This window comes from Anas platyrhynchos, chromosome 1 (assembly GCF_047663525.1).
Source record: "Anas platyrhynchos isolate ZD024472 breed Pekin duck chromosome 1, IASCAAS_PekinDuck_T2T, whole genome shotgun sequence".
Lineage (NCBI taxonomy): Eukaryota > Metazoa > Chordata > Aves > Anseriformes > Anatidae > Anas > Anas platyrhynchos.
The window spans coordinates 103,184,998-103,200,901 of record NC_092587.1 but is presented as its reverse complement, the minus strand read 5'-3'; the positions used below and the strand labels follow the sequence as shown (position 1 = coordinate 103,200,901).

Genomic DNA, 15,904 nt, shown 5'->3' with positions numbered 1-15,904 from the left:
TCAACATAAAAATCAACTTAAAATGGCAAGTTTGTTGCCTCAAGAATTACCAAAGTATAAGCAAATGAAATTATTACCAAAATTATAGCAAAATTATTTGCTATTACCGAAGCAAATAAATATGTATGTCCTAAAAACCAGCAACAAGGGAGATTTGCCTCTCTGTTCATACAATAAGCAAACCTGGGTTTTTATATATTCACCATCATATAAAGATGTATTAACTAAATTGGGATAACATTCAAGCAATTTAATTAAGCACTAATTCTTTATTAAAACACTGTGAACAGCAAGATTTATTTTAAATCCACCTTTACTAGTACAGTATTTAAAATACACCATGAAAATTACTGCTGCATTATGTTGGTCCAGTGCCAAGATGATGAAAAATGTGATTTGTATAAAAACAAAATTAATTTCAGAAACCTGATCAATATATACAGATTGTAGTTGTAGTAAAAAGCAATGTTGTTAAGAGCTTACAAGGAAGTTAATTATTTCATAACATTAGGAATGCCACGTATCTTTTGAGCATTTACCAGTATAAGGAATTCCTATCTTCATTAGTTTTCTTTATCTTGTTACTCCAGCCTCTGCAACCATTTCAGAAAAGGCACCTTTCCGTTGTAACAAATTATTTGGTGTATCATATTCTAGAATCCTTCCTGCATCCAGAACAAGCACTCTACAATATGAAAGCATGAAGATTACAGGAGAAAAAAAAAGTGCTATTCAACCATATTTTCCAGCCCTACAACAAATACATATTAACTGAAACTCTCATTTGCAAGAAATATCATTGCACTAGGTAACTCATTGGTTTCTCAAGCTAGGAATGCCTATATTAAGAAATCCTTTTGAAAAGAGAATGTTTGCCTGTTTGGTTTAAAGAAAAGAAAAAAAAAAGTTGGTAAAAATTCTACAGTGTACTCCCTTTTTTTTCTAGAGAAGTGGTCACAACAGTAGCTTATACATGCATTTAATTAGGAAAAAAAATCATTCTGTAATTACAGTGGGGAAGCAGAACACAATCAATATTTAATTAATATTGACAGCAAGTCTTTTGTGATACCTTAGCATCAGTACAATCCAACGTAAAAAGTGCTAGATTAAAATTTTGTAGGTCTGAAGTCATGTAATTAAAAAAAGACATCTCTTTTAAAAATGGCATATCAAAACTTACCTCTCTGAATCCATGACTGTGTGTAACCTGTGTGCTATAGTTAATATTGTGCAGTTATAAAATTCCCTTTTGATAGTGGACTGCACCAAGTTATCTGTTTCCATGTCAACAGAAGCTGTTGCTTCATCGAGGACCAGGATCTTTGCCTTTCGTAGCAAAACACGAGCCAGACAGACCAGCTGTCTCTGGCCAATACTGTTAAAAATACAGTTGAGAAGGTCAGGTCAGGCACTTTGAGGAAGGGGAGATGGATGTTTCCTCACTACTTAGCCCCAGACATTGGAGCAGATACCGTTGACATAAAGCTGGAACTAGCATGGAGCCTATCTGTTCTATCGTCCTCAACAACACTGAAGAAACGTTTTCTCCTTCTTTTAGAAGTTTTGGGAAGTAGTAGCTCAGATGCAACTTTTAAAGCTAGTCTTGCCCTAAACTTTGATACTCGTATCATAATGGGTACTTTGAATAGGCTGGATTGAATGCTGAACCTCTTAATGTTCAAAGTAGAAGTTTGGATATTGCTGTATGTTACTGCTGGTGTGTGCCTTCTAGATACTTCTAGATATGTCTTCTAGATATATAAAAAAAAAAAGACCCATCCTAAAAAATCAAGTTAATTGTCAATACGTTCCATTTAAATTATGGCCTACCCCTTTGCTGCTGGAAGTTTCACTATTTGTCTCAGAGTCCTTCTATTTCTAGTATCACTTCTTGTAGATATCTGTGGTGGGATCTACAATGAAAAAAATAGTTGTTTTGCCTAAGCAAATAAAGCAAATGGTCAAGCTCTCTGCAGTTTTGCCTTTTTTTTAATGAATGGATTCTTTTCTATCTAAATTTAACTTGGTGGTGTACGAAGCCCCTGTCCCTTTGCACCCATTCATATAACTGAGCTGAAGTCTACCTCCTCTGCTTCCCTTCAGCGCAAGCCCTAAGACTTCATACAGTTGTGACCAGCTGGTCGCCTCAAGAAAACCCTTACTACTTGAACAATTCTACACTAAAATTACTAAATTGTAATTTTTGAACTGATAACTTCTGTAGTAAATTGTCCATAAGGAAAACAGAGTTTTACAAGATCAGTAAATAACTACAACAGCACTTGCTTATTTATGTACCTGAGGTTTTCACCACCTTCTGAAATCTCATGAAGGAGCTTCTTTGGGAGCGACTCAACAAAACCCTTTAAGTGACACAGTTCCAGTGCCTCCCACAGTTCAATATCAGAGTGTTTTCCAAGTGGATCCAAGTTTGACTGCAGTGTCCCAGAAAACAAGATGGGGTCCTAAATAATAGCAAAATTTGAGTGCACTGTTCCAACAAAAACCTAAAAGAGCATGCTGCATCCTGACATAAACATTGGAAACTGGCACAAATAACTTCGGAAAAGAAGCTTTGTGAGGGAAACTGTAATGTTTTAAAGTTGATGGATGGAAATACAAAATCATGTTGGGTCTCAGCATGCTAAGTTCTATATTAATATAAAGAGCAACAGATTTCATATGCATACTCTGTGTTACTCATTCAATGGCTAACTGAGGACCTGCTCAGCATCTGGCAACTGAAACAATGTATGAAAATATTAGCATTGTCGGGTTTGTTAAGCACTGGATACTACATTCAGGAACACAATTAAGAAAAATGTGAAGGCCATGTTTTTAAGTGAAATTTTCTTAGTTTCCCTGTAGAAAAGGTCAAGTATTTAGCAATGAGAACAAAAGCAATTATTGCATGAATGTACATTCACTAGTTTCTGTGCACTGAATATGTCAGGGGATGTCTGGAAACATAAATGTAGACTAGAAGATGCCAGGAAAGCACAACTGAGGGTATGAGTTACCTCCAGTACTCCATAATTACTGAATGCTTGTCTCTACAGTCTTAATCAAGTCTGAAACTTTTCTGGGTGCACACAAAAGCCTTTTTCTTAAAAGGCAAAGATAAGTACTATATATATACACATATATATATATAAGTACATGCGAATAGCTGCACAGATTTATAAACAGAACTGGTGTTTTTAGAGGCAGCAAACAGACATCTCGAGTTAAGTGCCGTCGGTGCATTGTAACCCAGTAGGTAGATTGCAAAAGGCCAACAACATTCACTACCAAGTTACATGCAAGCAGAACAGCGATACCTTTGAGAGCTAAGTGGCCAAAAAGAACTGTTACAGTGGTATGAGATCTTGTGCATATTCTTCAAACAAGCAAACAAAATACAACCTGAAATATCTTATTAGTAAAAAAATAGTAATTATTATTATTATTATTATTAATAATAATAATAAAAGCCACAGTCATCTCTAAAACATGTCCTACCTGTGGAATAATGTTAAGATTTCTGCGTAGGTCATGGAGTCCAATAGTTGAGATATCAATTCCATCTATAATTATTTTGCCTCCAGATCCCTCTAGAATTCTAAATAAGGAATTTGTGAGAGTTGATTTACCAGCTCCTGTTCTTCCAACAATTCCAATCTGAAATGGAAAGATTTCTGATAAAGATTATAACTTTCTATGCTGTGCATTGTATATGAAAAGTGACTAGCAAATTCAGTTTTAACTTCCAGTACAAAACTTCAGTTTCTTTTACCAACAAGCAATATTCTAAGTGGATAAAACTGTTTAAAACTCACTTCCGGAACACCTGACTCACAATCCAGCCTATGCCTGGTTCAGTGGGAAGTGTTTCCTTATCCCTCACCTTCTGTTTAGCATTCCTCAGCTCAAACCAATGACTCAAAACTACCTCATTCCCAAACCAGAGCTGATTAGCACCAATCTGGCAGCATATTTTTCTACATAAATATTCAGCACAGTGGGCAAGAGTTTTAATTTCAAATTTGGATCTTCCTTAAAACTGCCAAATTCAATTGGAAAATCTAATTGTGAATGTGATTATTCATTTTTCTTAGAGTAAGGCTCTCCTCAGAAGGTTCACGTCAGGATCACCTACTCAAGAAAGCACCTTTTCATACAAGCACTGAAACAGCATGGAACCAAATGAGTTGATCTTCCTTTATCTAACTCAACTAAACTGCCTTATTCTAATACTATGTAGCACTGTTGGGCTGCCACTCCCATGAATAGCATCAGTTGCCCATGATGATTTCACTGTCTTCACCACCTCTGCAGCCACTAAGGCTTGGAAAAAGATCTAGAACTGTTCCAGGCTAATCTTAAAAACAAGCAACAGATCGGCATATAATAAAATAGCATAAGCTCTAGAAGTGTTTTAACTGTAGTATTTTTCCACTATGCATTTTTTTTTCCCCAAGTGAATAAAAGTTAAATAAACATTTATCTCAGATTTAAACCATTTTTTCCCAAAGTATGGAGGGAGGGACAGGGAATAAAACATCATTTCAGTTTCCTACAGAGATAATGAGTAGGAGAAGAGTACTTTTCCCTTTTTCATGCATTATTTCTTTAGTGTCTTGTCTACTTAACATTTCCCCTGTTCAACATAATCTTGCTATATGTAGTATTGGAGTCTCTTCATATGAAATATTTTTGAAGTAGGAAGTTCAGAAACAGACATTTGTACTTTGGATTTTTTTCTTATTGTATACAATACCTTCTCATTACTCCGTGTCTGAAAAGAGATGTCATCCAGGGCTAAATCAAGATCCTTCCTGTACTGAGCTTTGTAGTTAACAAACTGTATTATTCCTCTATCAGGCCACCCTACTGGTGGCCTTTTTGATGTTATCCATGGTTCCTGGAATTAAAACCACTGTAATTTCAGTTTATGACAGTAAATGTGTCACAAGTCAATGAAAACAGTAGAAAAATTATATACATCTCTAGAAATCCCAATAGCTTTATGATAGTTCCAATGTGATATAAGGGAAGGAAAAATTTCTTTAACAGATGCTAGGCAGCAACAAGATTCCAACTTTTTTTTTTTTTTTTAATCATACGCACTCATTTTAAAGTTTAACTGCATAGTTGCTAATAGTCTATGATCTGTTCCATCATTTGACAGGAATTTAATCTGATGCCTAATTTCCCAGATATTTCAAACATATATTTAATGAGAAACATTTTCTTTTAAGGAGTAAGAGAGAACAGAGATGTGAACAAAGGTGAAGAAGCAGAAACAGGGAAGGGTAAAAGAAAATCAAGACCTAGAAGACAGACTTGTTTCTAAGACAGACCAAGGCTCTAATTTCTCCAATATGGGTGCCACTTTCAGAAAAGTACAATAACCAAGGCCAAATGCTTTGAAAAACAAAAGCCTCTCCAGTCATGAGGTGAATATAACAGTGAGAGATCTGGAATGTCTCTTCCTTGTCTGTCCCTCTTATAATGCTCCTTGTGGTTGTACATAGCATAAAACAGTGACCTGAGATGCAGTTCCATTAGTCTTACTATAAAATCTACTACTAAGAAGGATGCCAAGAAATTTACTGGTCAAAATAAAAATAATAAAGATGCTGCGACTATAATGTAATAAAAATATGTGTATTTATTAATACACATTAATTTAATAATATTATTAATACACATATTTTTATTACATATATTATATATATTAATATATATTTTAAATATATAAAATATATATATTATGTATATATTAATGTGTTATACATATTATATTATATATATAATATATAATATAGATTAATATATATATAATATAAATATATGTTAAATATATATATTATATATATTTATTATGTGTTTTTACATTATTAGTGTAATAAAAATATGTGTATTAATGTAAAAAAATTACAAAGTATGTAATGACAAATTATAATCTGATATTACCATTCACCAATATTAAATTCAATGTAAGGTATTTTGTATGCACACAAATTAAATATTTATTTACCATTGCAATGAGAGTGCTCACCTCTTTGTCCATGTTTGCATATTCACAAACTCTTTCAATTGAAACCGCATTAGTCTCGATTTCACATGCTTTACGCACCCAAAAATTGAGACTCTGAATTATCTGGGGAACAAAATTGCGTTGTAGAATGTAAAAAAATAACTATACTATAATACAATGTAGTGATTTCAAAATTTAATCCCAATTGAATAATTTCCTAGGCTGGATGCCCAACCAGAGAAGCCAGGAAGTATACAGAAAATAGTGGCATGCCAAAGGAATTAACACTTCGAAAATCACTGATCTGAACGTTCCTATGAGCACTTCCTGTCTGCTGTCAGACTGCCCAATGGCTACGGTAATTTTCACTAACATAACAGCTCCAGAGATCTGAAACTATTTCAAGATAAACAGAAAACGCACAGTAATTGCATAATATGTTGAAAGAAAAATATATATGGCTCATATTGTGGGTACATTATTGCACAATTTCCTAGATAAAGTAAGCCAGCAACATGGAGCGAAGAATCTCTAGTGGAGATACATATCTGGTCTATTGTGCACGCCAAATTTGTTGTCTTCAAACATGGGGAATGCTTCTGCAGACCAAATTGGTACCAATTCTATATAATAGAGTAGGTAACAATTCTGTTACCACATACTCCCAATTCTATCAGAAAAAAAAAAGTAAGCCAAAAGATGTATTTATTTATTTATTTTAGATTTAACTGTTTTCAGATGCCTTACGTAACTAGAGAGTGGTGTCAATTTGGCATCAGATGAAAGTGAAACACTGTGCAGTACCTGTCACTGAATAATCTTCTTTATGTCATCATATACTCAGTGATGGTAGAGACAGAACAACAGACAATGGAACTCTTGTGAATTGGGCATGATGTGGATGATGGGTAATTTATTCTCTCTAGCTCTATCTTTCTCACATTTAATATCTGTCAGCTGTGTGTCTGAAGCACTTAAAACAGTGAGAATCTGGACTCCAGTAGGGTCCCAAGCATCATAAGATTAAAGATGCTTAGTTTGAATATATATAATTCTTGAGGTTTATTTTAACTAGCAACTTATCAGTTTACCTTACTACAGGACAAATTCCTAATGTAGCTCTCACGTATTATTTTCACAAGCACAGTGTAAAAAGTAAATGATTTTAGCAAGCTTTGAAGTAAGCGTTCCCACACAATATTCAGTAAGTGAGCAAAAACAAGAAATCAAATATGAAATATATTTGAAAATCACTAGGCTTCTTATTCTTGGTGGTTTAACAACACTTAAAAGTAAGCCATATATAGTTGATTTGATTTTAAAATATTCTTTAATAAATATCATTTAATCTAAATTCAGAAATTGAAAAATAATTAATGTGAAGCTTCCCAGAATTAATGGGATGTAAAGGAAAGCTCTGTTCTGCTCATGGCTTTAGTTTTCCTGTTGCCGCTGTATATATTCATTTACTCAACTTCATCGTAAGTGTTATTTCCTTTTCATATGCGATGTGACAGCAGGAAAAAAACAAAACAAAATACTTACATTTAGAGCATATGATATTGATAAACCCACTGTAGAAGAACTCACTGTATTTCCAGCCAGTACTACAAACAGTGCAGCAAAGAACACCATTAAATTGCCTAGAAATTCAAGCCTGACAGACAGCCACCTGCAGTAATCAAGGCAAAGGAAAAAAGTGAATTACCTACAGATTTCTTTTAGCAGTGTAGTGAACATACTCAGTCTCTCAACCTGCTTTGGAGAACAGATAACTACCACCATTCCCATTTTACAGATGGACTGGGAAGGGAATTTGATGTCTACACTGAGTGACACAGCTAAGAAAAGATGCAGTCTCTCCACTAATGGCTAGTGTTCTCTTCACTACTTACATGACTTTCCTACTCTTCTTATCTGGAATAGATTCAGGTATATGAGTGAAAACTAGAAAAGTGAATCTCCTTGCTGATCTCTACCTGGAACTGAATCACAAAAGAGGGAGGTGAACTGCACTTATTTCCTTAAAAACAAGGATTCCACTCTCAGAATCAACTTGCGCTCTAGGTATAGACCAGCTTTCTACCACGTGAACTACTGAAATATAAATTAGATTTGTTCATATTCTTGTAAGAAGCTTGTAGACTTGTTGTACATAGCAACTGTTACAGTCGCAATGTAATTAATACACAGTCCATGCCCATGACCTATCAGTAAACTTTTTGTTGTGGTGGTGGTTTTGGAAACATTCTCATCCTAGACAAAACATACATATTTTTTTTTTTTTTTTTTATAAACCTGCTAGTTTCTGGGACATAAAGAAGAAATCATCCTAGCGCTTGAATGAAATCTCTGCATTCGTTACAAAGAGTGCTGGATAAATTGCTCTTATCCCACAGAATATCTTTTGTTTTTTTTTCAAGTGAGTTTACTCTGACTAAAGGTACCACATAGCTGTGGAATTCTGCATGCAAAGGTCTCAGTCAGAGATGCATAACTGCTATAAAGTACCTGTTTGAGATGACATTGTTGTAGAAGTAAACTAAATTCTCATACACAACATCATAGTTTTTTCTAATGAATCTCTCCTGGTGGCCAAATGCTCTAATTGTCGATCTTCCTAGGACAGTCGCACTGAAGTGGGAGATGATTGGAGAATGTGACGCTCCTGCTAGACGTCGAATTTGTCGTGAACTTGCTATGTAATATCGCTAACAAAATAGTACAGAAAAAAAAGATCTTAAGTTGCTACCGTTTCTTTTACATAATTTTGCATTATCTTACAGTATTTGAATTATTTGCCATATTTAGTTCCAGTTCTTTTAAATCTGTTAAATAGTTCCTGTAAATTTTGAATATGAAGAAGTTGAAAATCTCTACATAGGAAAAGAATCTGTGTCTTCAGACACACCAACATTGTAATGCCAACATAACTGCAATCTATATTACTGGGCAGACAGATGTAAAAGAACATTATTTCCAAGTTCTATAGAAAATGTGCTATACTACAAGAGGTATGTAGCAACCAACTAAAATTTCTATTTTATATTATTTCTTTAATGTAATAATGTCTGTATTTAAATTTCTTAGCAGAGACTGAATCCAGGCACTCTTTTCATTCATCTATATTGTTATTTTAAAAATCTTTAAGGTCTTAATTACATACTGTACTTTAAACATCAAGAAGCAGGAATATAAACACTAGTCTTTCTGAAGCTTTATCTTTTGGCTTCTTAGTAGCATAAGTGAAACTTCTGCCAAAAAATATCACATGTAGTTTAGGCATCATTCTATTTTTACGTATACTGTCCAGGGTTATTCTTCAGCTTTCAGCTTTCTCTTTAACATATGCTCATTTTTTCAGGTAATTTCATCAATTTCTTACTGGGAGCTACATCAATACTGTATCTTGCTAAGAAAGGCAAAACATAAGAAAAATATAAATTGTTAAAAGTTCACAAGTATTACAGGATATATTCAAGAAGTGTACTCATTTCCTTCTAAGAAGCACGAAGATTTTTTTTTCTGAAAGCAAGTTCAGATTTATTCTATAGATATTTTTTTTCCACTTAAAGTAATAATCTAAGTCAGTATCCTTGATTGCTTTTAACATTTTACGCACATACATTTAGAAATCCTTATGAAACTTAATGAACTTACTTGGATAGTAAAATACAAGTATCCCAGGGGAATAACTGCCACTATGAATAGTGGTGAGGCGAATGTGATAACTAGAATGGTTCCAATAACATCCAGTGTACAGTTCAGCCAAGTTCGTAAGTAGTAATGGAAACGTACGTCTACTATAAATAAGTCCTGGAACAATGCATAGAAGAATCAAGATTTTATGAGTACACAGCAGACTTCAAGAAACCATCCTTTAAAACCAGGATCAAACTAAAATATCCTCAATAAAAGTTGGTAGGATTACCCCCCACCCGATTACATCCTAATGAAATTTATTCATATATCATTATTTTTTGCCTAAAAGTGAAGTAGATAGAGTACTCGTGTCAGAGAACAGACACAGGGTGCATGAAGTCAAGAAGTGACCGCTTTTGCTATTTTGCTACTTGCTACTATTTAGCTTATGTAAAGCATTTCAGACTGGAAATCAGGCCATGAGTTCAAATCCTAACTCTTCTATGTACTCCTGTTAATAATTCTGATGTGTACTGAAATATCATTAATCTCTTACTGTATACATTAAAGCTTTTTCAAATCCAGTTTATAACAAAATGCTACAAAAGACTAGGGGCTTGACTGAAATCTACATCAATCGATATTTTAGTGTATTACACAACGAGCCTTAGTCTCGTCTAAAAAAAAATACAGCCTTTGACAGCTACTGCACTTGAAATAATCTGCAATGTGTTGCAACAATCTAGTTATGACAAAACTCGGAAGTATTAAAATCATAGTAAATAACATCTGTTTGTGTATTAGAGGTTTCAACTCAAGTCAAAGCTCTACAAAAATGGAAAACACATTTACTGTAAGTCTATGTAACCCAGAGAATGTGAATTTGATTTATTAATTGTTTTTGGCAATATCATTTGATTCTGATTTGCAATAAAATATCAAACAGCTTATATTATAAATAATAATAAGTAAAAAAAAAACAAAAAACAAAAAACAACAGATCATGTTTAGGTCTGAAAAACTTGTTACTCTGCAAGAATAGTGTTTGATGAATGGCCTCCTAATGATTGTGGATAAGGTCCATGCAACTTTTGCTAATAATAAGTTTTGATAATTTTTTTTTTTAAGAATATAGCCAGAGACAGTTCCACCATTCTTATGCACTGAAGCAGCTTTCAACTGCTAGGCAATGTATTCATTTATTTTGATATCTTTCATTTTTCAACAACACTAACTGGGATTAAATGTGTAGTCACTCAAGCTTCATTTTCTTAAAACAGAAAATACATCAGTTTTCCCTTTACCTTTGTGAATCTATTGATGATCTGACCTACATGATTAGTTTCAAAATGCTGAAGAGGAAGGTGCAATACGCTGTCTAACAGCTGGTGATGTAACTCCTGAGAAGCACAAAGGGAGCCCCTGGTGAGCACATAAGCACCACAGCAAACAAGAAGACCTTGGGAACGGATAAATTAAAAGACAGTATGAATGGTATGCGAGGGAGAGGAAATGGAGATTATTTCCATCCCTGTTTTCTACCATGGTGACCAATCCACACTTCGTATCTTAATTTTTACAATTTGATGTATTTGCATTTTGTTGATACTTCTTACAAAGTGTTAAAATGTATGTCCTTCCTGCAATTAAGTCTCAAACAAACATGCCTCTCTCACTGAGACGCTAGCATAACTTCATTAGGTTACACCTGGATGCTACTGAGCTCACACAAGTATCATAAAATTGAATAGCATTTTCTTCTACATTGCTGTATCTCTCTTCTACTATTCCTCTCCCGGGTTAAACAATTAGACTGTTGCACATAATTCTGTTTATGAAACAGCCAGCATTATTTCTTTAGTAATAAACACGTAGGTAGATCATTGTCAGGAAATGGTGGGAAAACAGTCATAAATGTTCGTGCTTACCTTGTAAGAATCCCAAAAGCCCATAAATACCGAGTTTGTAGTTTTGTGACTGTTTCCATTTTGTGAAATCACTAGCTTTTGCTGTCTCTGCAGTCCAGGTGCTAAGCCACAGATTTTGTCCAATGGCTAGTGCATTTTGTCCTACATAAGCAGCTATGGTCAGCCACATCCATCGCCAGCTGAAGGCTTGGAGATATTTTAAAACAACTGACAGCTTCATCTAAATAATAAAAAAAAAAAAAAAAAGGAATTAATGGTAGGAAGAATACAAGGAGTTACTCTTAAAATCAAAACCATTGTTGAAGTCAAATACACATTATACAATGGGAACTGAATACATTAAATTCAGATTAAGTCTACAGAAGTTTTTAATTAAATCTGATAACTAAGGTATATAAAAGCATACTGTAAAAAGGTTTTGTCTGATTTTGCACTCTGATTTTTAATCATACATATCCTAGGCAACCTTGTTGTGACACTTACCAGTGTCACAAGAAAATCTTTGATATGCAGATACTATCAAACAAATAAACAAAGTAAAAATCACAACCACCACTAACAACAATGAAAAAAGGAAATAAACAAACAAAAAACTGAGTATGCAATACCCTGTGCAGCTTGTTTAAAGCAAATATTACTCCATTGTTGGAGCTAGAAACTTTAGAATCGACACCATGGGCTATTGTAGCCAAAGGAATTACTCTTAAATTACTCTGTGAATTAGTGACAGCAGGATAAAGTTCCCATCCTTAGTATAGATGAGGATTAATGGGGAGAAATTCAGTTAGGCCACTTGAAAGGTTGAACTGATAACAGCAGAAAAATAGTAAATTCTTCGATTTTCTTACAAGATCCAGAAGGAAATGAGCTCTGTTTAGCACAAACTCTGTCTTCCTTCTGCAAACTCCTTTTTGTTTTTGTTCTATTTGTTTGTTTCCCCAGGTGCTTATCTCTAACTCTTCCTGGAAACTCAGTTTTCCTCCACATTTCATTCTTATTTTAATTTACCTCTTGGTTGCCTGGAACTTTTGATCTTCCCCACATCCTATTTCACTTGTTCTTTTGCCTCTCCCTAGCAGCTGGAAATTTTTTTTAATGGGGAATGCAGAAAGTGCAGTTCTAAAATAAAACAATACTGCAGCAGTATTACCATGCAAAATTTCTAGATTCTGCTCCCGCACACAGATATTTAAACTTCCTAAAGTTGAGACAGATTATTTTCCTAATGGGGATATAAGCTTTTTTAAATATTCTTCTTTCTGAAATACATAAATCAGACTGAATCAAGATGTAAAATGAAAATGCAGCCTATAGCAGATAATAAAAATAGGAAATATCAAGCTAAACACTTAAAATCTGGTAAAAAATGTAAAATACATTTTAAAATTAGCAATTAGAGGTCAGGCAAGCTTAACAAGAAACAGAAAAGTGGAACTGAAAAACAATACATATTTTTATGCATAAAAAAAACTCTCAAACAAAAAAATACTAAGTTTTTTTCTATTATTGATACTTACACCACCAGTAGCAACTTTTTCTTTATTGTTTGTGAGAATTTTCCACTGATCAAAAGAAGAACTGCAAACAAGAAGAACAATGTCAAGTCTTGTGAATCATACAAAGAGTACATCCATTTATGTCTAAGCAGAAATATATACTATGAAATCTTGTATTTTTTTTTTCTTATTGAGATATGGCACTGCCCTCTAATGTTCTATTTTTCTGTTAGAATAACTTTATGGTCAGAAGACAGTACCAGGTACGGCCTTTTCATTTCTTGTATCGTTACATGTAGGTAAAACTCAGCTTGCCCTGACTGACTCTGCAGCTAGAAATTTAAGATTGTCCTTTTCTGAAGCATGCAACTTGGGTCTCAGTCCTTGTCTAGGCCAAGGAAAAGGTCTTGCTATTTGCCTTATCCATTTCTACTACTTCTGGACCAAGGTGGTTAGGCGTAGGTGACCTGCATTGTCTGAATTTGTAGGTGGAGATGTGCCACTATAGTGCATTACAAATTAATCGAGGAGTTCATCCCCTTACTTGCGGGATCAGAAGTTTTCTTAAAGGTGGAAAAAGAAAAATTAATGCTACAGGGGAAAAACAAAGAACATGAGCAGCTTGTTAATACATCAGGAAGTCAAGCTGCTGTGAGGGAATTGTGGGTGCAACCACAACAGAAACTTCTGAAACTCCCCTTCGCTCCCAATTAATACGCTTTGATTTACAGAGAGAAGCAGCCCACGAACCAGATCCCTTGAACTCATGTACATCAGTACGTGTAATAATAAAATAATCTAGTACATTAACTATACTTCTTTTGCATACAACTAAACCAGAAGATGAGCTCCAGATACATACTATGTAGTCAACTGCTAAGGGCATTCAGTCTTAACCCATGTTTACACAGTGGAATATCACCACAGCCTTCAGCATAAGCACTTAGGGTTGCTCTGGCATTGCATCAAATAGGCAATGGCTACTGCTTTTTTATACTTACTGTTTGAGTTTCCTCAATTCTCTTTGTTTCAGACTTCTCTCTAGTTGGCACTCTTCTTTTGAAGAAATCACTATAACAGCAAAAAATAGAAAAATATTTTCAGTCATTATACCATGAGTGGATGGGTATAGTGAAAGAACTTAGAAATAAAAAGTGGACAAAGTGATGAACAGGCGTATTTTAAATTATGAATTGTGTAAGTCACTTTAATCTTGATACAGCTACTACACTAGACAGAGACATTTATGACCAAATACTAGAACAGCAACATAAAGTAAATCTTCTTTCCAATGTGGAAGAAGTTGGAAAGCATATTTTACATATATATATATATTTTGTAATATTATGCATTGAGTGTACATAGCAAGGTTTCGGTAACAGTGGAGCTGAAGAGGTGGCCTCTGTGAGCAGAGCCCAGCAGCTGCCCCATGGCAGGTCAGAGCCAGCTCCAGCCAGCTCCTACAGGGACCCATCAGTGGCAAGAGCTGAGCTGGGGAGTAATGCTGGGTAGGCCTCTGGGACAGCAGATTTAAGGAAGGGGAAAATAAACTGCTGCCCAACGGCAGCTGGGTGAGAGAGGAGAACCAGCCCTGCAGCACCTGGGGTCACTGCAGCAGGAGGGCAGGAGGTGCTCCAGGCAGGCAGCAGCAGTTCCCCTGCGGCCTGTGGAGAGGCCCCTGGTGGAGCAGGCTGTCCCCCTGCAGCCCATGGGAGCCCATGGAGCAGATCTCCACGCTGCAGCCCCCCCATGGGTGGACGAGCCCCCAGTGGAGCAGGTGGATGTGGCCTGGAGGAAGCTGCGGCCTCCTGCTCTTTTCATTTGAGGAGGCGAAGTGAGAGAGCAGTTGTGGTGGAGTTCAGCTATGTAGCAGGGTAAAACCACCACACGCTATAGTTTGCTTGACTGTATGAAAGGAGGAACTCAGAAATAACAGTACTTAAGAAATACTGTCTAAACCTTCATAAAGGAAGCACTATTCTGTATTTTCTGCTGTGGTATCTTCACTGAAGCAGAAGTAACTATATTAGCAGACAAACTTTGCAGAGTCCCTTTGGAATTCTGTTCTTACTGAAAATACAATTTTATAACTCCCTACAATATTAATACTAGTGTTTATCTCAAAATAGTCTGGCATCTTAGCTGGAAAACTGAACTCTGTTCTTTGTGTGTTAATTACATGAAACAACACTTTTTCAGAAATGGATTTTTTTTTCTTCTTTTTCATACTTAATGTAATTCAAGTCAACAGACCTTTTAAGGCAGTTATGATTTCTACATCCATCTATCCTGCTGCATGTACCTCTGTTGTATAATTTTGTATCACAACACACTGTATATTGTTTCTCCTCCTTGTTACCTCGGCTCCCCTTCCCTTGAGTCATTACCCATCCTTTATGAATAATGCATATTCCCTCACACCATCAGCCCTACAGCTAACCCAAGACTGTCCTTTTGCAAATTTGTGGTTCTGTTTTTACCCTCCTCCACATCAACCCCCAGCAAATATTTGAGAGTGTTTGCTTCAGTGTAGGGCCTGAATTAATAAGCTCACCTAACTGTGCTGTGTGCTACAAACTCTAATTAGAGTCACTATGTTAAATGGAAAGCAGCACTACAACCATCTGCAGGCACTTATCTTTTAAGAGTCTTCTTCTGTATTATGTGGAGATGCATTCTCTCAAAATTAAATATTCACAATTCATCTCCTTCTAAAGTACATGACGAAATCAAGTCAAAGAGTCTGCATTGAATATGTACTTATTTCTTTTCCATAGCTCAATGAAGAGCACACATGAAACAGCTCAGGTAAA

At 35.2% G+C, this 15,904-nt stretch overlaps 1 protein-coding gene across 8 annotated transcripts in view; it reads right to left on the bottom strand.

The window, feature by feature from the left end:
* Positions 1 to 249: 249 nt before the first annotated feature.
* The window catches only part of LOC101794339 (multidrug resistance-associated protein 1), a 33,064-nt gene continuing 17,409 nt past the window's right edge, over positions 250 to 15,904 (bottom strand). For 7 of the 8 annotated variants that reach the window (XM_038186058.2, XM_072025870.1, XM_038186037.2 and 4 more), the window contains 13 exons: positions 14,093 to 14,162; positions 13,113 to 13,173; positions 11,596 to 11,815; positions 10,972 to 11,126; positions 9,686 to 9,841; positions 8,537 to 8,736; positions 7,571 to 7,697; positions 6,047 to 6,148; positions 4,763 to 4,906; positions 3,505 to 3,663; positions 2,302 to 2,468; positions 1,184 to 1,378; positions 250 to 685 (listed from right to left, as the gene is read on the bottom strand). In XM_038186058.2, the coding sequence (XP_038041986.2) occupies positions 574 to 685; positions 1,184 to 1,378; positions 2,302 to 2,468; positions 3,505 to 3,663; positions 4,763 to 4,906; positions 6,047 to 6,148; positions 7,571 to 7,697; positions 8,537 to 8,736; positions 9,686 to 9,841; positions 10,972 to 11,126; positions 11,596 to 11,815; positions 13,113 to 13,173; positions 14,093 to 14,162 (1,868 nt within the window). In that variant the 3' untranslated portion in view covers positions 250 to 573. Of the gene's footprint in view, positions 686 to 1,183; positions 1,379 to 1,833; positions 1,917 to 2,301; positions 2,469 to 3,504; positions 3,664 to 4,762; positions 4,907 to 6,046; positions 6,149 to 7,570; positions 7,698 to 8,536; positions 8,737 to 9,685; positions 9,842 to 10,971; positions 11,127 to 11,595; positions 11,816 to 13,112; positions 13,174 to 14,092; positions 14,163 to 15,904 lie in introns of all 8 variants that reach the window. The other variant, XM_072025861.1, reaches the window with a different exon arrangement.